Raw genomic sequence first — 25,719 nt, 5'->3', positions numbered from 1 at the left:
AGAGAGTGTGTTATTATAAGCACTCCAGAACAGCAATGGATTCTTACTCTTGATGAGTTTCAGAAGACATCAACCATTAAACAATGAATAGTTGTCAGATTTAATGGAGACAGGACATAGAAGTAGTCCTATAAAGGCAGGGAAGACAAAGGCTGAAATAATGAGACTGTTTTCTGAGGCAACAAGACACAGTATAACGCACTCTGCCCTGTTATTCAGAGAAGTGTCAGGCCTTGAGGAAGGATATAAAAGGGGAAACTGTTCTTGATACTGTGGAAAAAAAGTATGCAACAGAGCTTCCAGAGGGCAAAGAGACTGGTTCAGTGTTAGCTGAGGATGCAGTTGTTTCTGTAAAACAAGTAATAATCTCTGATCTCTCTCAAAACTCCAAAAACTAGAGAAAAGAGAAAACAATAGGTACTTCAGAATCTCTATTTCAAGTTCATCTGTCCCCAAAATCATCTCTCTTTCACAAAGTTTAGTTGCTACACATTAAACAGTCCACACATGAATCAACCAATACAAAGTCGATTTTTAGAAGAATTTTATTTCTATGACAGGAAAATACAAAGCTGCTCAAACAAAGGAACCAAGTCTTAAAATCCTGAGAAACGTACCAAACTGCATTCAGTGCTTACTTTTATTGTGTATTATTAGTGTAAAGCAGCAGACATTCACAGTTCACTAGAAGTTGAAAACTCCGAGGAATTTGGAACTCATATGCTGCTTTCTGTCTTTATTATTGTGAGCTCCTTTTTCATAATACTTAAGACTGTAGCGCTTTCATACTACAATTGTAGTGGGAACATCCCCATTCACGGATACAACATTTATTTGGTATAATCCCGATAGCAAAAATGAAAGATAACTTATGAAATAACATACAGCCCGATGGAGGCAGCCCTTCTATTTCATGAACCACTATGAAAAGGAAGCATAATCACCTAAGAGGATAGTGTGGTTACTCTTAATTACCCAGTTAAGTGCTCCACTGGCATAAACAGTATCAGTAAACTACAAAGTATTCTATGTGTTACTACTAAGATCATAAATACAAATCTCCCATAAATTCTTCACTTCCAACATCCCATCTCTCAAGTATGTTTGCATTGTTGAGGCTTATTTTAATATTGCATAGTTCTACATAGATAAGGTACTACTGCTTGCATTGTTGTTGCAAATGGCTACATTACTCTTCAATGGCTACTGTTAGAACAGTAAATCCCATAAAAAAGGTAGACTTCACATGGATCATTAAATTTCTTAACTTGAATGTAACAGTACTCTTGAGCAGTATTTCATTTATAAGTACTGCATATAACTCGTGAGCTTGAAAAGGCTTTTACATCATTATCAACCTTACAGCTGAGCTGCAACTGTTAATTGTAGCATGTCCTGAAAACACTGGAACACTGTTCTAACAAGCATTTCTGCATCAGTCTCTGGACATGATTTCCAAGAAGAACAGTTGGTAACAATCCTATCAATATAGAAAACAATGAAGTTACCACTCTTAATTGTCATGGTCTAGCATAAAAGTCACAGAAATTGCCCTGAAATGTGAAATTACTGACATAAATTCTGAAGCAAAACTTGTTACATAAACATACTGTCTCAACATTCAAAAGGACTCAGATCCCTAGTGCCTTCAGTAGGCAATAATGTTGACAGATCTCAAAACTAGATACTCTGATTTAAATACCCATTTCTACATATACAGTGACATAACTTTTCCACTTATATTTGAAAATACTGTGAATTATATTTCTTCTCTGCAACTAGTTTAAGGTATAAAGTACTTTTCTTCTTTTTACCTAATAAAAGCTAAATCTTTATCTAGTTCTATTTATCTTAAAAGAGACATAGATCAAAGTGTAAGTGGTTTGTATTCTCAAACTGAATCAAATCTGCACACAATCCATATTTAGCTTTAGAAAGAAGTCACTCGAATTCCACCTAAATCACAAAATTGCAACTTATCTCAACACATTATAATCAAAGTAGTTTATTAGATTTGATAAGGAAACAATAATTTTTGTCCATAAGACTAATAAGCCAAAGTTGGATCTTTTCAAATCCTACCATTTTATGAGAAGTGAAGCCAAATGTTTTAACTTCTCCTTGTTCCTCAAAGAGATGTGTGTGTCACTGCCAAGAATGATGGACTGGTCTATCTCAGTCAATTGATACTTTTAAAAAAAACCACCTTTGCATGTTACATTTAACCATCTCTAAAATGAAAGCTTATTTTAAAGTAAGTTAACTTCTTTTGTTCCTCCCTTCTTTCACCTTCCCCACTCTTTTCTTTCTGCTTATTGTCAGTATCTTGGTGCTCACTTCACCTCCACCATTCGTCCTTCCTCCCACACGTGCTTTCCCAGAATGTTAATGCCTCCATTCTCATGTACCTTACTTCTCAACTTTTTCTGACACGTTCAGCCATATTTCTTCTGTCTTTTCCTTTCCTCATTCTAGTTGTTAGCTGCCTTTCCCTTTGTGATAAAGACAGAACCATGCCTGCAATGAAATTATATCCTTACCTGTCATCTCTGATTGAATAAAAAAAGCCATAGCCATGATCTACCATAGGGAGTGCACATCCACAAAACCTAGTGTAGCCAGTCAGACTAGTTGAAAGAACAAAATTCCCACCTCCTCCACTGTAAAACAACACAAAACAAAAGCAGCACTTTTAAAGATAATTTAAAACAAGGTGAGTTTTACAAAAAAGTTATTTTGTCCTAGATATCAAGAAATCAGCACACAAGGCCAATATAACAACGTCCTCAGTATCAAGGGATACAACAACCTCCCCGCAGGACAAGAACACCAATTACCTAGCTGTGAAGGCATGATCCACGTAAAGTTCTGGCACCGGCAGTCCTTGCTCCTGTGCTATGAGTAGGAGACCCAGAAGATGACGATCAAAGCCTGTCAAATAAATGCAAATACTGCATCATTAATAGCAGCATTTCCCGTTTTTCTCCTTCTTCTGGTCTGGATAGCTGGAAGCTCAAATAGCAGCTGAAGGACAGATAAATGACAGAGTCTAGTAAAAAACAAGATTCATATTGTAGCATACAAAACCATTTCCCAAACCATTTCCTTATTTGATCTAAGAGGCCGTCATCACTTTCAGCTTGCAACACTGAGGCCAAACGCAAATTAACTAGGTAATATAAACCCAGCACAGTTCCTGTGGAAAATAAAAAACAAGAAAACTTCCATTTCGGCCACGGAGGATTCCACACAGTGAAACTGGCCCACTGGCAATTACATGGACACGGTGAAAAGGCTTTCAGGGTCACAACTGCCTAGGTAACTAACCGAGTAGGATGGAGAGAGTATGAAGGTTCATCAGGTGATTATTTCCCAGCTGCTCACTCTTGTTCATAGAATATCTTACCACGCTATACAGGTAGGTTAGAATTTCACCCAAATCTCTCCTCTGCCTTAAAAGACCATATTGCCCACACTTTCCAGCTGTGAGAGACTGAAAGAGCTAACGTCTCAAACATTGTGGTGGGCCAAGTTCTGCTTAATGATGAACTCTGCATAACAACTCTGCGTAACAATGAACCCTGCATAGCTAGGAACCACAGGTGAAAAGCAGCTGATCAGCACAGGACATCAGTAACAGGATGAGGAGGGCATGCCAGGGGATGCGCAGCTCCCTGTTCTGATATGCTGTTCTGATGTGCTGAGCAGGGCAGCAAACCCTGCATGGCCAAAGATCAAACAATGGTCATGCCTGCAGGGAAGGGGAAGTTACTCCCCAAATGACCCTCAAGCCCACCGACCCGACCCATTTCCCAAAGGTTCTGAAAGCACAAACTGCTTATGACACCTAATTAGCCTAATGAGTTTGAGTGCCCACCCAAAGGAGGGGCAAGGAGATTATAAAAGGGCATGAATTGAAGCCCCACATGCACACGTCCACCAGAACTGGACTTTTAGACTGACTGGGCCAATGCTGGACCCAGGAGCAGTGAAATCTTTCTCTTTCCTTTTTCATAATCCCTACACCTCATCCCTTTAGATACAAAACTGTTGACCAAGTCTGGGACTAGGAGTGGATCCAGATGCCTCTGGGCCCTTCTCTGAGAAGGAGTCTAGAAAGCAAGGGGGTCTGCTCTGAACCTCGTGACTCAACGGGAGGGATCATCTTATTTTCTTCCCTGAAATGATGTATATGGTTACCATGGGTTACAAGGTTTACTGAGGTAGCTCCATGCCAATTCCTGTTGAGAGAAACCCCACCATCTACTGTTAACGCCTTCTGTCATGCATAAAATGTTTAACTGATCATTTGGTGTCATTTCACCTTAATTTAGCCCGAGGGAATTCTGAACTCAACACAACCCCTCCCTGGTCTGTCCAGCCTGGGTCGTGACACCAGCCAAGCATATATTTGATTAGAAGGTATTCTGAAATAATGTTTAGCTGGGCAGGAAAAGTGAATTAATATTCAAAGTGAACGTGTCTTTGAGGCACAAGGAAGGGTGCAACGACTAGGTTTTAGTTCTTCTCCCCAAAATTAAAGTATAAAATGTTAAGGGGTAGTTTTTAGTCAGGCTGAAAACAAAGAGACAGAGAAAACGTATTAGCATACAGAAATACTCCCTTTTCACCCATAAGAAAAAAAAAATCCTTTTGATCCCAGAGTACCTTTTCCATTCTCACATTCTTTCCTCATTTTATTGTGCTTTGCAAATGCCTTCTGCATCAGCTGTAGTCGTTGGTAAGCCTGTGTAAAGTAGGGGAGACAGGATTAAAAAAAAAAAAAAAAAAAAAAAAAAAAGAAAACAATCCAGATGAGTAACATATCAGGAATCACAGATCAGCAAGTTTCTCACTTTCACAGTTTCTAGCAATTTCAGACATAAGAAAATGGAGGAACTTGAAAGGTACATTAGAACCTCTCTCAAACTCTTTCTCCCAAATCCAGATTCTTTCTTCAGGAGAACCCGCTCATTTGTTTCCTGTATCTCTGTTCTGTTGTTTGGACCACTTTTGTACTGAAAAATATTCTAAACCTCATGCTCTTTCTTAAGCAAGCTGAAACAATGGAAAGTAGCCACAGTGAACTAAAGTAATCAAAACCAAAAACTTCCTACAATACCACTTACTTAGAAGCATGCTAGCTTTTAGCAGGTGTAGTTGCATTTGCATGATCACCATGCCCTGAACTGGTCAGGCAGTTGGATTAGATGATCACTGCAGGTCCCTTCCAACTGAGATATTCTATTCATAGAATCATAGAATGGTTTGGATTGGAAGGGACCTTAAAGATCACCTAGTTCCAATCCCCCTGCCATGGGCAGGGACACCTTCCACTAGACCAGGTTGCTCAAAGCCCCATCCAACCTGGCCTTGAACACTTCCAGGGATGGAGCATCCACAACCTCTCTGGGCAACCTGTTCCAGTGTCTCACCATCCTCATCGTAAAGAATTTCTTCCTAATATCTAATCTAAATCTACCCTCTTTCAGTTTAAAACCGTTACCCATCGTCCCATCACTACACTCCCCGGTAAAGAGTCCCTCCCCATCTTTCCTGTAGGCCCCCTTTAAGTAAGAGAAGGGTGCTATAAGGTCTCCCCGGAGCCTTCTCTTCTGCAGGCTGAACAACCCCAACTGTCTCAGCCTGTCTTCATAGGGGAGGTGCTCCAGCCCCCGATCATCATTGTGGCCCTCCTCTGGACCTCTATTCTACCATTTTTCATCACCAAAAAAAAAAAATAATAAAAAAAAAAAAAATCTGTGAAACAAAAGCAGAAAACAAAACAAACAAGACCCTAATTAAAATATACACAGATGCCAACCACATTCCCTAATTTTCTCTGCTGATTGAAATATTACGTCCATGACAGTAGTTCTGCCCAATATTATGGTTTTTTTCAATTTTGTTTTGAAACTTACATATTAAAACGAGAGACACAAGAATACAGACACCTGTTTTAGTAAAGGAAGCCTGGAGAAACATCTCTAGACACCCAAGATCTTGCCTTCTAGGATCTTAGATCTTACTATCTCTTCAACTACTTAAGAAGCACCCTTTATCTTTTTATTCACTACACGAGAGGCTGCAGCAGAGAATGTGAAACAAGGGCAGTAGCCACTCAGTTTGGATAAAAATCAAACTACTAAGCTCACAAGGGGCAAAAGAAAAGTTGAGACAAAAGGATTTTTTCCAAAGTACCTAACTTTAGGTATTTTCTAGTACCTTAAAAGTAGACCTTTAAGCATCTTAATTTCAATACTATTGAACAGGTTCAATGCTTTTTTTAAGCCCCAAGAGCTCATCATAAAAAAATAGCAAGAGGAAGATATTTGGAGATGCTATTTAAAATTACAAAGAGAAAAAGAAAGTGCTACAGCTAGTGTTGGAAGTAACAAACCTCTATGTGTATTACCCATAGAAGCCTGATAACTGGTTAGAAGATAACCAAAGAGCAGGGAAATAACAGGAATCCATATTTGAAATAGGAAAGCAGATTTCAACAATGGCCAGAAAACTGAATTCTAAAGCTGCACCACATGCCAAAAGAAATCACTGAAGACCAGGAAAATATGCTCTTGAAGACTATAATTATCCATCACACATACTTCCTCTGATAGCCATATTCCTGTATGTTTTTCAGATGCATTAATAATATAGAACCTTTGAATTTCCTAAAGATGCGCAGCCCTTTGTCTCAAAAATCTTCTCCCTGCTTCATTTCTCAGGCTCTGAGAAATGTGCAGTGAGGACAACAGAAAGAGCTTTAGCACAGCTCTCATTTGGCAAGAAAGGCATGACATGCTTTGCCAGCCAAGCACCAGAGGGTAGCTGCTGGGAAAAGAAAAGGTCACCAGTTCAGCTATTCAGAGACAAATTCTGGAATGAATCCCTGTTGCCACTAGGACACAAACAGTTTTCAATCTCACTCTCAGACTCAACGATGAGACTAACGTTTCCCAATTTCACTTAAAAATTAAAACAACAACAGAACAACTCCACAGCAGAATACATTGGTTCCGACCCAGTTACTTTTTGAGGTGTGGAAAAAAAAATCAGTGTGAATGTAACTCAAGACACTTACATTCATGAAACCAAAAGGTAAATAGGATAGAAAACCAAGCAAGCCCACACATGACAGCTCACCTCAGATACTATGACCAGAGCCAGACTTCAAGCAACCCAACATTTGAAATCTGTCTCACTGGAAACAGGCCAACTCCCATTAATGAGACAATAGAAAAAGGAGTTTTAAGCAGTTCAGATGACAGGTCTTCTAAATACATGATGATTAAAGTAGGATTTCAGTATTTACACTTTCAGAAGGATCCAGCATGGACTTGCACCATTCCAGTGCTTCCACAGTACATGGTCTTATGGTCTCTGTACGGCCATGATAGAAACGCCTGGTCATGGCAGTTTCATAACAGCAGCCCGGTCTAAGAAGAAAAATTAGGGAAGAGTATCTCATTAACTTAACAAAACTATTTGCTCTCTCAAGGAGTAAAGAAGTTCTGCCAAGTATCTTATACATCTAGCTCAGTTACACATATCAGTAAGCCACTAATTTTCTTTAAACTGTGTGTCTGAAAAAGAGCCACAAAGGAACTCTACAAGCTTTTATGAGACAGATGACTGAAAAAGTGCCAGTGCTATAATCATACCGTGAAAAGACTGGGTTGTCATGGCTATTTTCTGCATAATACAGATCTACCAGCCTCTAGTATGAATAAGCTGAAATTATGCAAGCTTCAGTTTCACTATGTATTTCCATTAAAGAAACCATCTACATTGTCTAAAAACTCAAAAATTAAGAGACACGCTTGAAATAAGCAGTGTGTCCCAACGCATTTATAAGGAAAAGGCTCAAATCCTTCTTTGTTGCATCCAACTTTTAGCTGGAGCATCCCCAGCCCTATGACAGTCTACCACTTTATATACAATTTACATGAAACATACTTGTGTGTTTAGAACAGACCTAATAGGCTGTGTTAGTCAGACAATTAATTTATGCCTATGTTCGGCAAACTGAGGTCTACCAATCTTTCTTATGATGAGATGCATCTCCAGTGACTAAGCATCATGCTCATATGACGAAACCCTCCTTTTTCTAAAGCAAGCAATACTCGCCAGGTCAGTAATGACTTACACAAGCCATAATCAGTGCTAGTTAGCAAACAGAAATTTGGGAACACCAATACCAGGAAGAATGCTGTCTTTTACCAATAATACAAAATAAAATGACACACCCAAAAATGTAGAGCCAGGTATCTGGAGGGTCACTATCTATATCTCTAATATTCTGTCCAAACCTCCACATCTAATGTTGCTAAAGAAAGTGAGACACTGAGGTTTGTGAGGCTTTTTACAGGCTTGGAAGACTAACCATTTAACTGATGGCTGTCACTGGCTGCAGATAAAGCTTTCTTCTCCATCTGAGCAACTATTTGACATTACAGAATCCTGACCCACTGCACATTTGCCCGAATATTTACTTTGTACAGCCCAAATCCACATTTTCATGGACGGTCTTCTGCCCTCCATCCCACAACATGTACGTACACAATCCCTATGGGCACAAGGGCACAATTCTTCTGAAGCCAAGAGCACAAGCCCTGTGGGTTTCAATGGCGCAAAATAAGGCCCTATGCAACTGTTACTTTAAAAACCCCTTGCTTCTCCGGTCTTATATCACCATAGCAAATTACACACTGGCATTGCAAGGCCACTGCATTATATCTCCAGATCCACCCCTTTACTCAAGAAACTAGTTTTTTATTCCTAATCTGGGTAATGAGATTTTCTTACCGTCCATGGCATTTGTAATAAGCAAGCTGAAGGGCAAGCTGAACAAATGTATCAGGATGAAGTTTCTTCTTTTTCACCAATGCTTTGCCAAAGGATGTAAAGGCATAACTCACTAGCTGCAAGTCAGATACCTGTCACACCAGAGGAGGAAAAGCAACAGAAATCAAGAAATATCACAACTTGGTCCACTTCAAATAAAACACACTCAACGTAAACCAACAATGTAACAAATTTAACCATAGTGTTAAGTCCCCTGCTTCATCAATTTATCAATAACATATTCATCCCTGTTCTCCAGCATTGAGAAAGGCCAGCTAAAAACATGTAAATAGAATGAAAAAAACCAAACCAGTGACAATTAAGAGAAGCAGCAAGAAATTCCACCTTTTTGTAATACAGCTCTTTAGCATGTCCAATTTCATTTATAATTTTTTGATCCACTGTGAATACAAGTTCTTCTGGCCATGGAATATCCCTCACTTTATCTGACCCCTAGGAGGATGCAGACAGACAGAAAGAAGAGAAAACAGAAAATGTTATCCGTAAGAAAAAACACATTAACTAATAGACTTGATAGTTTAAAAGATAGATACCTTCCATTTTCCCTCATTTTCAATAATCTTCTTTTCAGCGTAAGAAAACATGGTAATTAAAGCCATGGCATCTAAAGGAGAATGCTAGAACCATAAGACAAGATATCACATTATTTGCATAACTGCAAGACGATCAAACTGCTTTTTTCCCTACCCCACTCTTTCTCCTGCAGACCAACAGCTTTACTGCACAGTGTTGGACTTGTTTTTCTAGTTCTACAACACATATAGAACTACTGTAAGCCCACCCACTGTTTTGACTGCTCTGCAGCCAGACAGGGAGGCACAATATACCACTGCTGTGGAAAAGCAGATTTCAGGCAAGATGTAAGCCCTTCTGGTCATTCAATAATGAGTTTTAAAAAATCTGAGTTTAAAAAACACAGCTGTTCAAATAGCTACATCATACAAAGAGTTAATTTTAAGCCTTCTTGTGCAATGTATTTTTTGTCTTTGGAACTCTCTCATTAAATACTTTTAGAAGTAAGATTATGATTTCAGATCTCATGTTCTTAATTCAAGTACAGTATAATATCAAACACTGTGAAAGCAGACTGCTTTTGAAAACTTGCCAGACAAGATGCCTGGTAAACAAGGCTAGACTAAAGAGGAACACAATAAGCACTTAATACTCTGAAAGGGAAAACTTAGTAAATAAATATCTGAAAGGTTTATAAGGGGGGGGGGAATTTTCAACTTACATCACAGAATGCGCTACAGGTTCCATTGGAAAAGAATATGCTATTGTAGGATTTATCTCCCCAGCGTACAGTCGGATCACCTGTTAGCCCCAGCCTTGCAACCTAAAGCAAAAGTTAGACACTGTGGGTTTTAAAAAAACACTGAGTACGCTGCCAACCTCTGTCAGCTAAACCAAACCTACATTAAGATGGTGAGACCTCCCTGAGAGAGAAGACACTTTCATCCAGTTGAAGATGAAACATGAATATAAGCCTAAGTTTTTAAAGAGTGATAGCAAGTTGATGACTATATTTTTGAGGATCCTGCAGGATAGAGGACTAGAAGATTATGAAGGTAGCTTACAGCCATTGCCACTTCCAATGTCCTAACAAGTCAACCTATTTAAGTGTTCCTATGGATCAACAAGAAGCACTATTTGCATATTTATCTGCTTCATTTTCTCTGTTCTGAAAGAGCAAGAAGTGCTACTTCCGTATATATGCAGAAGAAATTTTTATATAAAGACAACCAGATATTAATTATCAAGAATCCTTAGCTACCTCAGTGTAGTCCTCAGGAGTTGCATGGGGACTAGAATCATCGAGGCAGACCACAAACAAACTTCTCTGAATTTTTTCCAGAAGAGTTAAGTTCTTTGGATCAAGATCAATCAAATATTCACGTAACTACAAAGCATAAAAGACAAAGCTAAGTGAAATGATGTCCTTTCCAGTGATCACGATGCTTTTCTCAGGAAACAACTGTTGAAGTATTCCCACCTCTGCCCATTTTGTCCTTTCACTGCTTGTCAGGGCTGCCAGTCCTGGTCCATCTGGTTCACTATGACATCTTTTCTGTATATATGCAAGTTGCCTTTAAGAAGATTTCAAAAACTGAAGTTAACAAAGAACATATGGAGAGAAGATAAAAGTCACCCTTTTTACCTCTCTTTTTTTTGCCAAGCTGGAATTTTTGTTCTGCATTTACAAGCTAATGTGAATTTTCAGGAAGCACAACTCAGCTCCCTCAGACTCTAAGGGCAGTTGAAGACCCGCCCTGTTTTCTGTCACTAATGCTTAATTCAAATTGCAGCTGCCAGCCCAGTACAAACTTACATGTAAACAATCATGGTCCTAAAAAGTTATTATGCACTTAATTTAAAACTAGATTTAAGACTTCAGCAGTGCAGATCAGACTTTCCTGATCAGCAGACATCTGCAATACTGCAGCTTTGCAGTTTTTATAGCAACTAATCAGATACAAGGGCAAAACTTCCACTCAAGATAAACCCTGAAATTTAAAGCAGAACAGTAGCTACAGTACATCCTAAATGCAGAGCCTGAACTATGCAAGAATACTTCTCTTCCTACCTTTTCCTTGCATTTTCCCTTTGAAGAGCTATTAACAGAGATATAGTTTTTAGTTTGCAAATTCAGTTTTTCACGTGCTGTTCTAAGTGTTAAAGAAACTCCACAAATCACAGGCATTTAATCTGGCTCGTCCTTTGTTCTGGCACTTTTGCCCATTAAACTTCTCTACTGATCATTAGTTACACAGTTGTCAAAAATATAAGACATCCATGATGAGGTTATTAAAAAAAAAAAACCCCAAAAAACCCAAACCCAAACCATCAAACCAAAACCAACCCACCCTTTCTATGAACAACAGAAAGCTTTAGGGTTTTTGGTCTGTATTCCAGGTATTCATTTCTTTGTTACTTGCTTGATCTAACAGGTACAACTACAGAAATTAGAAATATGTATGTTGAAATATCTTAAGTATTAAAGAACCAGACTTTCAAAAAAAAAGTTATTTTTGAGCTTCTCTAACTAGTTTTTGTCTTGCCTGAGGAATTTGGCCATCCACCTTTTGCCAATTTTAATCACATGTCTTCTGTTGTGCTCTATAAGCAGCACTTTGACAAATGCAGTAAGTTATTCCTAGATTAAATGCACAACGCCTCTTCATTAAGTAGATGTATATAAGATCCCAAATCGATCACAGGAGACTTATGCTGAACCTACCTATGTATTTAACATCAGAGTTTGACCAACAGAGTAGGAAACCTTGTAGCCACAACTGTACTGACAATTTGAAAAGCCAGCACCTCCACATGCTACTGGGAGAGAGGAGATGCAGCACAGAAAAGCTTTCAACATTGCCAGTTGCACTAGTACTGAAATTTCATATTTAAAGAACCAAATTCTTTTTCTCTGTTCCTTTGCAGCAGCTCAGGAATATGAAAAGAACCACAAACATGGCTGGTTGTCACAAGCCTGGTGCACCGGTCTGGATCGATGGGCCGAGGCCAATTGTACGAAGTTCAACAAGGCCAAGTGCCGGGTCCTGCACTTGGGTCACAACAACCCCATGCAGCGCTACAGACTTGGGGAAGAGTGGCTGGAAAGCTGCCTGGTGGAAAAAGACCTGGGGGTGCTGGTTGACAGCTGGCTGAATAGGAGCCAGCAGCGTGCCCAGGTGGCCAAGAAGGCCAACGGCATCCTGGCCTGTATCAGAAATAGTGTGGCCAGCAGGAGCAGGGAGGTGAGTGTTCCCCTGTACTGGGCACTGGTGAGGCCGCAGCTCGAGTGCTGTGTTCAGTTTTGGGCCCCTCACTACAAGAAAGACATTGAGGTGCTGGAGCGTGTCCAGAGAAGGGCAACCAAGTTGGTGAGGGGCCTGGAGCACAAGTCTTATGAGGAGCAGCTGAGGGAGCTGGGGCTGTTTAGTCTGGAGAAAAGGAGGCTGAGGGGAGACGTTGTCACTCTACAACTACCTGAAAGGGGGTTGTAGTGAGGTGGGTGCTGGTCTCTTCTGTCAGGTGGCTGGAGATAGAACAAGAGGAAATGGCCTCAAGTTGTGACAGGGGAGGTTTAGATTGGATATCAGGAAAAATTTATTTACTGAAAGAGTTGTCAGGCATTGGAACAGGCTGCCCAGGGAAGTGGTTGAGTCACCATCCCTGGAGGTATTCAAAATGTACATAGACAAGGCACTTCAGAACATGGTTTAGTGGGCATGGATGATACTTGGACTCGATGATCTTGAAGGTCTTTTCCAACCTAAATGATTCTATGATTCAAAGACAAGAAATGCAAGTGAAATGCTGCTGTACTGCTCTCTAGCTAGCAGGAAGTCAATCAGTGTATACTATGATTTTGGACTCTGCTGCACTCACCAACAGGAATTCCATCCCCTCTATTCTTGAGAAAATTGACCACAAGTGTATTAGATTTGAATCAACATGATAGTGGTGCTTCATCTTTTATAATGATTAAGTAGCAATAAGAATTATCAATGTGGATTGGTCCTGAAAGGAATAATGTTACTTGTAATCCTAATAATTCCATGTCAAGCAACTTCACACATAAATGATGTTTCCTACTGAAACACCTTCATTCAGCCCTTTTGTGTGACATTCTGTGGGTGTATTACAACAGTACATTATCATCATGCTTTATGGCAAGAAGTTGCCATCCACTAAACAAGAATTTACTCAAAATCTGAACCCTCAGCTAGAGGAGAAGCTGTAGCCTCTCTCACACCTAATTCTTTGGCATGAAGGGAATAGAAGAAGACTGTCTTTGGTATGTAGCTTATACAGGACAGCTCATTTGAAACAAGGCAATCTGAAAACCTGAAAATCTCTGGAGGAGTCACCATACTGCCTTCATGTATAGCATCAAATGCAAACACTCGACCTCGACACAGGACTATTAAGTGAGATGGGCATTCACCTTCAGTCTCTGAAATGAAACAAAAAACAAAACATGAAAATCCAATCATGGGGATAAAGTGAGTGACAGATACAGGAAAAACACTCAGCAAGTCCTACAGACCCATTTTTTGTTCAAAATGAGGCAGACTTCATACAGGTAAGAAAAAAAAGAATAACTTTTGAAGTCCAATTGCATGATCTTACTGCAAATTTGAAGACATTTTTAAAACCATCAGAGAAAATACATAGAAGCACATAATGTTCAGTGTTATTAACTACTTAAAGTCATTGTCATTACCTAGTAGCAAATGCTATTTTATGTATCTTGTAGGCAGGAACACCCTCTGCCGAAATGAGTGTTGCTTGCTAAAAGCTGATCTAGCAACATTTCTCTCTTGCATGAGTTTTGTTTGTTTGTTAAAAGGGATGAATATAATGCAGCAAGCCTACTGCTAAGACACTTTGCAAATGATTGAGTCCTTCCATTGTCAGAGTGTTTATGTGACCAGTTTCAGTTATGCAGCTCAAGATCTGAGATGCACTACCATGTCAATCAGACCTGACTGGCACATGCAAATCCATAAAAAGGGAGCACTAACACACCAGTTTGGCCACTATACAGAAATGCAGATGGTAGTGGCCCACACTAGCCCAGGTATATTTGCCTTATTGAATTCATCTATCTGGAAATAAGTCTAAATAAAATTGGAAAAGATTCTGACAAAAAAAAGATGTTAAAACCCCAAGAAATGTGGCTATGTTTTTCTCAAACTGAGCCACTGTGATACATCTCTTCTAGTCCATTACTCCACCCTGGGAAAAAGAAGAAATGTATGCTACTTTACTCACAAGCATGTAACTGAATGGGCATCCACAGAAGTCTTAATCTTACCTATAAGGCTTTTACATCTATCTATGGTCCTACTTTCTAAATCAGATAATACAATTCAATACATGCCTGATTAAAGACGTTCTAGAGTGAGGAATTTGTCATTTCATGTAAATCTCATCTTCATAGATCATGAAATTAATTTCTAATATAACAAAAATCAGAAGGGATGACATCAAATTCAGTTACTTTAGGTAGCATCCTAACCTTAGCTGTCTAAAGCAAGGGGTAGAATTAAGTTTGGAAGTTAGTATACCTAGAATTAAGTGTTTGAGATCTCACTATAGTTGGTAGAGATCTATCCAATACACTTAATAACATCTAATGAGCTCTTCACCTGTTCTCATTAAGCTATCTGCTGCAGGCTGAACCAAATAGCTCTCCAGGTTCCACTGATCAGGCTCTCTTGGCTTTTAGTGTGGTCTTTAACTCGAAGCTGACATTACCTGTCAAATTTTAGGTGCCCTACTCTGCAATCTGAATGCTACTTCAACTGTTTCAACCATGTCAGTTCTCTCTATAGCCAAAGGAGAAAAACAGATCCCTCTCCACATGGCAATTCCTTCTGCTTACTTTAGAAACCTGTGTATTTTAATGGCCCAAATCCTCCCCTGCAGGTATTCATATTTCTCCATGAATCACAGAGAAACAAGACAACTAGCTGGACTAAACATTTCATCTGGAGGCAGACAATCTACATGGAAATGGATATCACCTGCCATGTATGACATCAAAAATTATATAATCAAGAGTGTTCAATAAAGTTCTTACAATATTTTAAGGCAGAAAAGGGACATGAATGACATAAATTGCATCTCCATGGTATAATAGCTTTGTTTATTAAGTGTGATCATAACAGAACATTGAACTTCCACCATTTGAATACTTCTTCTATGTTTTGGTATTTAAACTGACTCTTCAATTGTAATGCTAAGATAAAATCCTTGAAACTGGCCTTCAACTTTGCATCTTCTCATCACATCCTGTGGTATGGACATTTCCTGATATATTTTCTACAGATCAAGGCAATACCTCCTTCTTCTTGAATTCCCAAGTCTTACAGGAATTCACATCTCCCATGTTTATCTACAGTGACACTGCTGACCAACTCTGGACACATCAGAATGTGTGTGGGAGGGGTGTTGAGATTTCAGTTTGTTGATTACTAATACTACAGTATTTGTTAGTGGAGGCTGAATAAGAACATTACACTTCAGCTCTTAATCCTGCACCCCAGAAAACTGTTAGGAATTTAAGAGAATGGCTTCAAAAAGCGCTATGGAGTACTTTCAAGACTGAAAATAGAAGCAGCTGACCAAGCCAAGAAACAGCACAACGATAGAAAATAAATAAGAATTATCCAAACAGAATGTATGGGAGCACACTCAAGAAACGCATTTTGTGGAAAAAGATGCAATTAGTAATGATGCTGAAATTCTGGCTGTATAATATGTGCAATCCACCCACATTTATAACACATGGAATTTGTCTTTTTTCAATTCTTAATGCTGGCACACTTATAGGCATCAGGCTGTTAACAGGCAATTTGAAGCAGAGTTTTCTTTTAAACTTATTTAGTAAGGACTAAATATTGGACCAAAAAGGGCATTTGTAGATAAGATATCTTCTTTGCTTCCTTATGTAAGCACTCAACAACCAATATCTGATTTAGTGCTTGAGGAAGCAAGTATTTTATGGTTAAAATGACCACTCCATTAGCCCATTAATACAAAATAATTTGCCTGTATTAACCTCCAATTTGCATTTGTTTACCAGTTTTAAAATAACTGCCGATCGAGTCTCTGGTAACTCCAGGAATTTTGCAAGTGCAGAAGAGCATTCGAAATTGGTTCATGTCCAGAACAGCATTCCCAGATCTCTCTACAGCCACCTTCTCTCTGTAGTAAACAAATACACCAAAATTAAAACAAGAGATTATAATCATGCAAGTAAATCAAGGTAAGACAAACCCACCTTTTACTGCAAAGAACACATGCCAATGAACATAAACATATTTTTGCAACAAAAGTACAGATAGATCATTAATATTTTAGAATCAATTATTTTTTCTTAAAGTCTTACGCTCGTAATAGATCCCAGTATTTCAGGGTGTGCCATATATTTACACATGCTCTTTCTATCTGAGTGCCCTCTTTTGGTGGCCAGCAGTGTTCAATATAGGGACCGGGGCCTCCGATATTACAGTGTATTTGCGTTGATATGCGAAGATCAAGATAAGCAACATTCAGCCACCAGTCCTCCAGCTGAAAATGAAAAATGTTTAGCATCAGAATTAAGTTTTAGTCATTAATTCTTTAATAATCACCTGATTGTTCAACTGCCTACCTTCCCCCCCCCCCAGTATTTTGAGTAGTAGTTCCTATGTAACAGAAGGCAGAACAGTGGTTCAAAACTAACTGCTGAGGCTAATGACACATGTAGCTCTTCTATTTTCAAGCTTGAAATAAAATTCAATACTGCTTAAGACTATTAAACTGTAAATTATGATGAAGAGTTCTTCCCTGCTATTCATCACCTTAAACTCTTGCAGTTGTCAGCTGTGGCTGCTGTGAATATCAGACAGGTTCCTCTATGAAGAATAGAAGGAAAGGAGATTTGTGTTGAGAAAGGATCTGGGATGGACAGTTCATAATGTATTTTTTCTATCATCACCTAAAAATCCCCACTCCAGAGTGTGTCATGTTAAGATTTACAAAGTTCTCATGAATTCCATTTGGTAACGACCCCCTTATATCCCTTTCTCTGTTGAAAGACAACTTTAAAATGCTACAACATAGCTTTCTTCAGGAAAGAAAGAGATAAGAGACCAAACTCTAAATTCTACTTTTTTTTTTTTTCTTTCTTCTTTTTTTTCAGGCTGGAGAGAGGGTGAACAGAGATAATGGAAGAAGAGACTGACAGATAAGCATTCAAAAGCTGGTAGGTAACTCAACATTTCAGTTAGTGAGCTCTCTTAACCACTCAACTTTGAAAAAAAAAAAAAACCCAACCAAATCACATATATATAAGTGAATGTGTTCATGTCCATAGGCCAAGTGGCAGATATAAGGAAGATCCTTAAGTTTAAAAAAAGCTAAATGACTCTCTAAATTATATCCTGAACAACCAACTTTCCATAAGTTGAATAATGACTTCTTACATATCTAAATACATACCCAATTCCTTCTCGTTTTAGCTCTTTCCAGTAATTTCTGATGCAACTCTTTCCCAATCCCACTTTCAAATTTTTTAACTATATCCTCAGTTCTTTGATATTCTTCTTGATTTAGAAATGGCTTCACTGTAAAAAGGAAATGTTTTTATTTTAAAGACAACTGTATACCGAGATCTATTCCAGGATTCAGATATCCACAGGCAAGGGAGTGGATGAAAATACTCAAAATTTATTTATCTAAAACAAGTATTCAAAGGGAAAACACCTTTTAAAAATCTGTAAGTAAATCAGTGTGTTCTAATCAAACAAATATATACTTTCAAATAAATACAGATGTTAGCAGATGAAAGCAATTGCTGAAAACCTGAAATACCTAACAGATAACTAAATCCAATATATTCAAAACTGTAGCTGGAAGTACTATGGAATTCTGCAACTCCATCAGCTGCCACAGAACTCACTGAATAAGTAAATTTACAGGAACTTTGTTTGTAAATTAATATATTGAGCCATATATGTCTGCCACCCTACTGCACCAACCATAAGCTATTTAGCTTTATTCTCAAAAGTCCATTCATGGCCTACAAGCACCTTGCCCATCAGTTCTCATTCACTTGTCCCCATGTTATGCCTACCTTTCAACACCACCAACGGCAGTTACTACCACCCAATTTTTATATTTTAAAATACTTTTGGTTTTCTCTCAGGTCATGTGCCATACAGGCCAAAGTTCTCTTTAAACATTTGCAAAAACAGTCATTATTTTAATCTAAAACCCTCCTTAAAGCCTTTTTACCATGAAATCTATGGTTGGGAACAGGCGCTGCTGATGTCAGTTTCCATATAGGCACATCTCATTGTCTTCTTATACTCACCTTGTGTATAATGTATCTTCTGTTATCTTTATATTTAGATTGTGAAATCAGTGGCAAACAGAACAGGGGGTGTGGGGGGTGTGGTGTGTTTCTGCTGATTCAGTGCCTATGTAATGAGGTCTGATTCATTTTTTAGGCTGCTGGACACTATTGTCAGTTAATTTCTTGTCTGCCTTGCTAGTGCTAACCCTGTGATCTACTTACAGCTGTTAAGAAATGGGGAAGGATGCTTGTTTAATTTTCAGTAATCATGTATCTGTATCATCTCTAATCTATCTTTTGCAAGTGACAACAGTTTCAGCTGAGCAAGATCTCAAGTAATTATCTATCCTTGTAGAATTAAAAATCTTACTTCCTCACAACTGTGCCTTGCTGCAATTATGACTGCTTGCCTGCAACCACTACTTTTTTCTTCTTCACAGATCTAGAGATCATCTAGTCCAACACCATCTCAGCAGGGTCAGCTACAGCAGGTTGGTCAGGACTGTGCTGGGTTTTGAATATCTCCAAGGATGAAGACTCAACAACCTCCCTGGTAGCAACTTGTTCCAGTGCTTGACCACCCTCACAGTAAAAAGAGTTTTCTTACTTTCAAAAAGGAATTTCTTGTATTTTGATTTGTGTCCATCACCTCTTCTTCTATCACTGGATACCATGGCAATGTCTGCCTCCACCTTCTTTACTCCTCCCCACTAAGTATTTACAAGTATTGTGTAGATCCCCCCCTAGAGCCTTTTCTTCCCCAGGCTGAACAGTCCCAGCTCTCTCAGTCTCTTCTCATATGTCAGATAATCCGAGCCCTTAATCGCCCTCATGGCCTCTTGCTGGGCCCACTTCAGTATGTTGATGTCTTGCTTGTACTGGGGAGCCCAGAAATGGACACAGCACTCCAGATGTGGCCACCCCAGTGCTGAACAGAAGGGAAGGATCACCTCCCAATACTTGCTGGCAACACTCCTTCTAATGAGGCCCTGAAGGCTGCTGGCCTGCCTTGCTGCAAGGGTACATTGCTGGCTCATGTCAACTTCATGTCCACCAGGATCCCAATGGCTTTTTTGCAAAGCTGCTTTCCAGCCAGTCGGCCCCAGCTTGTGCTGGTGTGGGGAGTTATTCCTCCCTGGGTGCATGACTTGGCATTTCCCTTTGTTTGTTGAACTTCATGAGGCTCCTGTCAGCCCGTTCCTCCAGGCTGTCAAGCTCCCTCTGATGGCAGTACAACCATATGGCATATCAGCCACTCCTTCCAGCTCTGCATCATTTGCAAACACAGAGTGCACTCTTTCCCATCATCCAGGTCATTAATGAAGATGTTAAACAATACTAGACCCCTGGGGTACACCATCAGAGACTGGCCTACAACTGGAATACATGCTGCTGATTACAAACCTTTAAGCCCAGCAGCTGAGACAGTTTTCAGTCCACCTGTCTACTACCTAGTCCGTACTTTATCAGTTCATCTATGAGGAATTTAAAAAAAAGCTTTTGATGTGCCAAAAAGCCTTGCTGAAGTCAATATAAACAATATCCATTGCTCTCCCTTCATTCACTGAGGCAGTCACCTCATCATAAAAGGCTATCAGGTTGGTCAAGCATGATTTCCCCTTCACAAACCTATTCTGCCTACTCCCAGCCACCTTCTTGTGCTTCATATGCTTGGAAATGGTTTTGACAATTATTTGCGAGGGATACCAAGGAGCCTGTAGTTCCCCAAATCTTCTTTCTTGCCCTTCCTGAAGGGACTAGTGACATTTGCTTTCTTCCAGTCCTCAGGAACCTCCCCCAATCACCGTGACCTTTCAAAGGTTATCAGAAGTGGCCTCCAAAGACAAAGGCCAGCTCCCTCAGCACTCATGGGCACATCCCAGCATGTCCCATGGAGTTTTTCATGTCCAATCTGTTCAAGTGTTCCCTATGCTGATCTCCTTCCACCAAGGGTAAGTTCTCCTCGCTCCTTCTTAAGATAATTACATTTTTTTCTTAATCATAAAAGGAATTTCTGTATTTTGCACTACCTGTCTTAAAGTGAAAGATAAAGATCAGTTTTCAGCTCCATTCTGGCCTCCTTATGCTACTCCACAACAGTACAATGCAAGTTCTAGTGATATTTTTTCCTATTTCATATGACAAACATGGAGAGTAAGGGCCAAATATTACCTACAAATGTGTTTTTAAATGCCTGCTTACAACCTCAGGTAGCAAGACAGAACATCCACTTTCAAGCATTATCATGCAGTGCTTGTGTTTAAATTGCATTGGGACCTCCATTAAATTCTACTGCAACACTATCACAACTGGAAAGGTACCGGTGTTCCACCTACACCTTCACCACATATGATCAGCTATGAATATTCAGGCAGTGCCTTTCATATCTAGGCCTTATCTAGATGCGGCTTGAATTGCATCACCACCAGTTGTGAACACAGATGGAAAAAAAAAAAGTAAATAGCTACAGAGCCATCCACCGAGTTGAAAGCCTCCCCAGACTCAGCGTAGTCCAACACTCAGGTTTCCCAGAGGGTGACCTTATTACCATACAATAGTGTAAGAGAGAGTGATTATCCTCTTTTATTCAAGTTACAAAGTCATTACAGAGCAATATGCACACAGACAAAAAAAAAAAATAAGCAAAATTACTGCGTTCTGGTCTCTATTCATAAAATCATTTAGGTTGGAAAAGACCTTTAAGATCATCAAGTCCCACTGTTAAAGGGGTGACTAAGATTGCTAGGGGGTGACTAAGATTGCTAGGGGGTGACTAAGATTGCTAGGGGACTGGAACACATGATGAGATTAGACTGACAACTGAGTTTGTTCAGCTTAAGGAATGCAAAGGGAAGACGTTGCTGCACTCTATAACAACTGAATGGAAAGGCATAGTGAAGATAATGTACGGCTCCTCTCAGAGATGCAGAGAAATAGGACAAGAGAAAATGGACTCAAGTTAGAACACAGGGAACTTCTGACAAGGAAAATGTGAAGGGTTTTTTTGTCATTGTTGCTGGTTTGGTTTTTGTTCCCCCTCCCACAATCATGAGGGTGATCAAACACCAGAACAGGTTGCCTAGGGAGGCTGTGGAATCTCCATCCTTGCAGATATACACAACCCAGCTAAGCAAGGCTGAGCAACCTGCTGTAGTTGGACCAGCTTTAAGCAGGGAACTGGTCTAGACGAACCCTTCCCAACCTACATGATTCTATGACTACAGGGCCTCTTTCCATTTAAAAACCATTTGATCAGATGTAGAAGCACCACTATGAAGAAGGAGCAGAACCCAGCCCCTTCCTCACTAGAGTTCAGTGAAACTTCTGTCTTGTCACTTTCTCCAGGCCCACAGATCTTGTCTTCCTTTCTGCATAGAAGATCAGCTCTGTCCATGAACAAGAAGTATCCCGTGAAAGACACCTTCCATTGCAATAGTTAAGGAACTCTCTGGAAAGCTGGAACTTTGGGTTTTCATACTGTCAGGTTGAGTCCAAGCTTCTGAGTCTCAACCTCTGGGGTGAGCTGAAAGGCTAAATAACATGGCTATGGCAACCTTCTCTGCTCAAGGCCTACCTTCAAAACAAGATTAGTCATTCTGAATCCAAAGCATAGATAGCTACTGTAAAGCCTTAAATAAGGCACCTTCTGAGACATACTCTGTCCAGCTTTCCCAGTTGACTAGCTTTAAACAGAGAAGTGCTTTTACCAACAGGTACACTGACTAATGTTAAGTGCCTGGGGTCCTCCTCCAGCCAATGAAAGAAAGGAGTTTCCAAGGAATGATTCACAGCATCTATGAAGTGTCATTTGGAGGTTCTGAATTGTTCTTCAGAAGCACCTCCTTTCCTTCACTCACCTTCACAGACTAAACAAGTGAAAAACTTAAGCAATGAGAATCACTGAGCTAGTGACTAGAATTGTGCACTGCACATTCTGGCTTTAAGTGATTTGTACACGGAAAGACTGTGGCAGAAAAACAAATACTAGACTAACTTTCCTGCAACCTCCAGTGAGACTAACAGAGATCAACAGTGATGATCAAAGTTATAGAATGACTTATGTACAAGGACAGTAAGTAGGAACTAACTTCAGCATAAAAAAAAAGGGGGACATGTGATAAGGTATTTGTGAAAACACAGATCAGAATCAGAAAACAAGAGCAAACAAATTCACTGCCAGATTTTATCACTCCATGAGAGTTATTTATTAACTTGGAGAGCCAGCTGGGTTTACAAAACTAAGTTCTAAAGGGCAACTGTGTTATTGCAGGTTCACTACTATTGTAGCGCAACTTTAGTTAGTCTGCATTACAACAAAAAAACCCCACTTTTTTTGACATGCATACACACTCATTTTTTCTGAAGAAACACCATTTCAACATTCTGCATCAAAAAGCAATGACATAAGGAACACCAAAGAAAACCTATTACCATCTACTGGGCCATTTCCACTACACTCAGAATAAAAGGGACCTTAGAGTGAACTTCAGGTTTTCTATTTTGGGAAAGGGAAATTTTGCTGTAATATGTTTTTGCTAAGGAGAGAACTCCAGGTCTTACTTGGTTAGCATTCCTGTATTACAGGTAGGTTGGTAAGACACAAAGCAGGTTTTGCAGAAAAAACCTCAGTCTCCGAGTTCTGAAAATTATTAAAGAAACATAGGAAAGTAATCTCAAGATACTAGGTAATGTATCTGTCAGCCCTGATATATCAAAGCCTGATATGATAATAAAGAACTAACCAGTCATCTCTGCTTTATAAAAAAAGCTAGACACATGTGCATCGATGTTGTTTTCAAAACTTTTCTCTCATGTGATCTTCTTTAGACAGCCAACATTTCAAGGCAGAAATTATCCAATTATCCAAAAAATGCCCATCACTGTCTTTTCTTGCTATTCTTTCTCACCAATACTATTACGTATGAAAAAGTTTAAAATAACTTTTTTTTAATTATTTTTACAGAGCCTGGGCAAACAGTCATAAACAAGCAAAGTAGTTATTATGCAAAACAAAATTTGTAGATGAAGAAGTATCTCTTATTAGACCAGCTGATATAGCTAGGGGAAAACAAAACAAAACAGAACAAAAACCATCCAACCAAAACCAACAACAACCAAGAACCAAAAAACCCCACAAAACCCAAAACCTTAAGGGGAAAAAAAAACCTCAAACCAAAAAGTTAACCTTACCATATGCCCCATTCCCTTGAAGAAAGGCAAATAGGGATAAAGTGGGAATTTTTACTCATGTTGCTCTCGGCATTTAGTTTCCCATTTTGAACCTGAAAAAGACCTTTTGCACTCTAAACTGGTCTGTATCTCCCACCCCAATTACATCAGTTGATACAAGACGTCTCTAAAAATCACTTTGCAAACATCTTCAAATTAGCCTGGTTACAACAGCACACACCAGGCTACTATTACAATGTTAAGTCATTACCTGCATCAAGGTATTTGCTTAAAGATTCATCAAGAGGAGGTACTGGCAGGGAAGGCAGAGAATCTTGGTACTGAAACGTTCGCTCCTCAGAGGATTCAAGCACTTGCTTTTCCATGATGCAGATCTGCAGCACGACACCGAGAGACTATTAACAAAACCTAGGTTAGATGGTGTATTTCCCCACAATTTTCTCCCCGCCCCCAGCCATTTACAGGCTAAAAGACACCTATCAGGGAAGCGTCCCCTGACGAAGCCAGGACCTAGGATTTCTTGTTGGCCTGAAGCCACAAGAGGCATACACACAACAGGGAGAAACTATGACCAGCCGGCTATCGATGCTTTCTCCGGGTATGTCGCGATTAACCAACTCGATAGCTGTTGCTTTCTTTCCTGAGGAGAAGCCAGCCAGCCCTAGGACACCCACCAACTGAGACCAGAGGCTAACTGGGGAAGGGGCAAATCACTGGCACGGCGACCCCCGCCCGGCCCGGCCCGGCCCGGCTGGCGGCCGCCATCCCGCGGCTCGCCGCCCCCCGCAGACCTTCACCGAGGAGCCCACCGCCGTGGTAACGACAGAGGGGTGCTGTCCCCGGCCGTACCCCGCCTAACCCAGCGCTCCCCGCCCGGCGGAACGGCGGCCCGGGGGAGGGGACGGACGGGGGACGGACTGGGCCGAGCTGGGCCGGGGGCCGTCTCCGCACCGCCGCAGCGGTGCTTAGAGCAGCTCGGGGCCCGCGCCGGGGAGCTGCCCCACAGAGGCCCCCAGAGGGTGAACGGGGCGGGGGCCGGGGCCTGGGGGTAAGGAGGCAGCGGAGCCGACACCGTCGGTACGACCCTCTGCCCCGCCACCGCGCACCCCCCAAGGAAAGGGGCCGGCAGAGATCACCGCTCGCCTCGCTTACCTTAGCCTGGACGGGCCCGCCGCCGCCGCCTCAGCCGGCTCCTCGCCCTCCTGCCCGCCCGCCCGGCTCGCCGTCTGCCTTCACCTCTGCCCCACTTCCACGCGGGCCCGGAAGCCGGGCGGGGCGGCCGTGGGGAGGCGGAGCCGCGGGGCAGAAAGAGGCTTCGCAGGCCCCCGGGCGCCGGGCGGGCCGCGGGTGAAAGGACAAAGGGAGTAAAGCGAAGCCAGGGCGGCGCCGAGGGCTGCCCTCGGTGTGTGTCCTCGGACCGGGTGAGGGCGAGGGCCCGGGCCCTCCCCAGCTGATGTCCTCCGCGGGCTGTGCTCGTAACCCCGGTGGCGTCCCCAGCGGGCCTGAGCCCAGCTGCGGGCCCCGGCTGGCCCTGGGGAGCTCGTGGCCCTCCCGCTTTGTGAGTGGGGAAGAGCTCAGGAGTCTGCCGGGACGCTTCTGTGGCGCGGGTCTGGGCCAGACCGGTGGGTTCCTGTGCCGCCTGTTGCAGTGGTGCGTGGGAGAGAGGCTTGTGGGGTGTGACTTGCAGCTCCACAGGAGTGGGGGTAAGACAGACCACCAGCAGTGAGACGGAGTGGGATTTGGAGCGGTCCTCGCATCCCGGAGCAAACGCTCCACCACATGGTGAAGCACCGCTTGTACTGAGAAAG

General features: G+C 41.0%; 1 protein-coding gene across 4 annotated transcripts; it reads right to left on the bottom strand.

The window, feature by feature from the left end:
- Positions 1 to 529: 529 nt before the first annotated feature.
- On the bottom strand, positions 530 to 25,513 carry CROT (carnitine O-octanoyltransferase). 4 transcript variants are annotated; one of them, XM_075048558.1, is made up of 17 exons: positions 25,064 to 25,513; positions 24,162 to 24,306; positions 17,866 to 17,990; positions 16,772 to 16,953; positions 16,442 to 16,587; positions 13,720 to 13,828; positions 10,862 to 10,955; positions 10,643 to 10,768; positions 10,103 to 10,204; positions 9,402 to 9,485; positions 9,193 to 9,300; positions 8,809 to 8,939; positions 7,316 to 7,439; positions 4,669 to 4,747; positions 2,838 to 2,931; positions 2,541 to 2,660; positions 530 to 1,480 (listed from the first exon to the last, which is right to left on the bottom strand). In XM_075048558.1, exons 2-17 carry the CDS (start codon positions 24,274 to 24,276, stop codon positions 1,360 to 1,362), a joined length of 1,860 nt encoding a protein of 619 aa, XP_074904659.1. In that variant the 5' UTR covers positions 24,277 to 24,306; positions 25,064 to 25,513; the 3' UTR covers positions 530 to 1,359. The 4 variants fall into 4 exon arrangements, with proteins under 4 accessions (XP_074904659.1, XP_074904650.1, XP_074904667.1 ...); XM_075048549.1 differs by having other exon boundaries at positions 24,162 to 24,285; XM_075048566.1 differs by having other exon boundaries at positions 16,463 to 16,587; positions 24,162 to 24,285; positions 25,064 to 25,511.
- Positions 25,514 to 25,719: the final 206 nt, after the last annotated feature.

The sequence above is a fragment of the Buteo buteo genome, chromosome 2, assembly GCF_964188355.1.
Source record: "Buteo buteo chromosome 2, bButBut1.hap1.1, whole genome shotgun sequence".
Lineage (NCBI taxonomy): Eukaryota > Metazoa > Chordata > Aves > Accipitriformes > Accipitridae > Buteo > Buteo buteo.
This window is presented reverse-complemented; position numbering and strand designations above follow the sequence as displayed.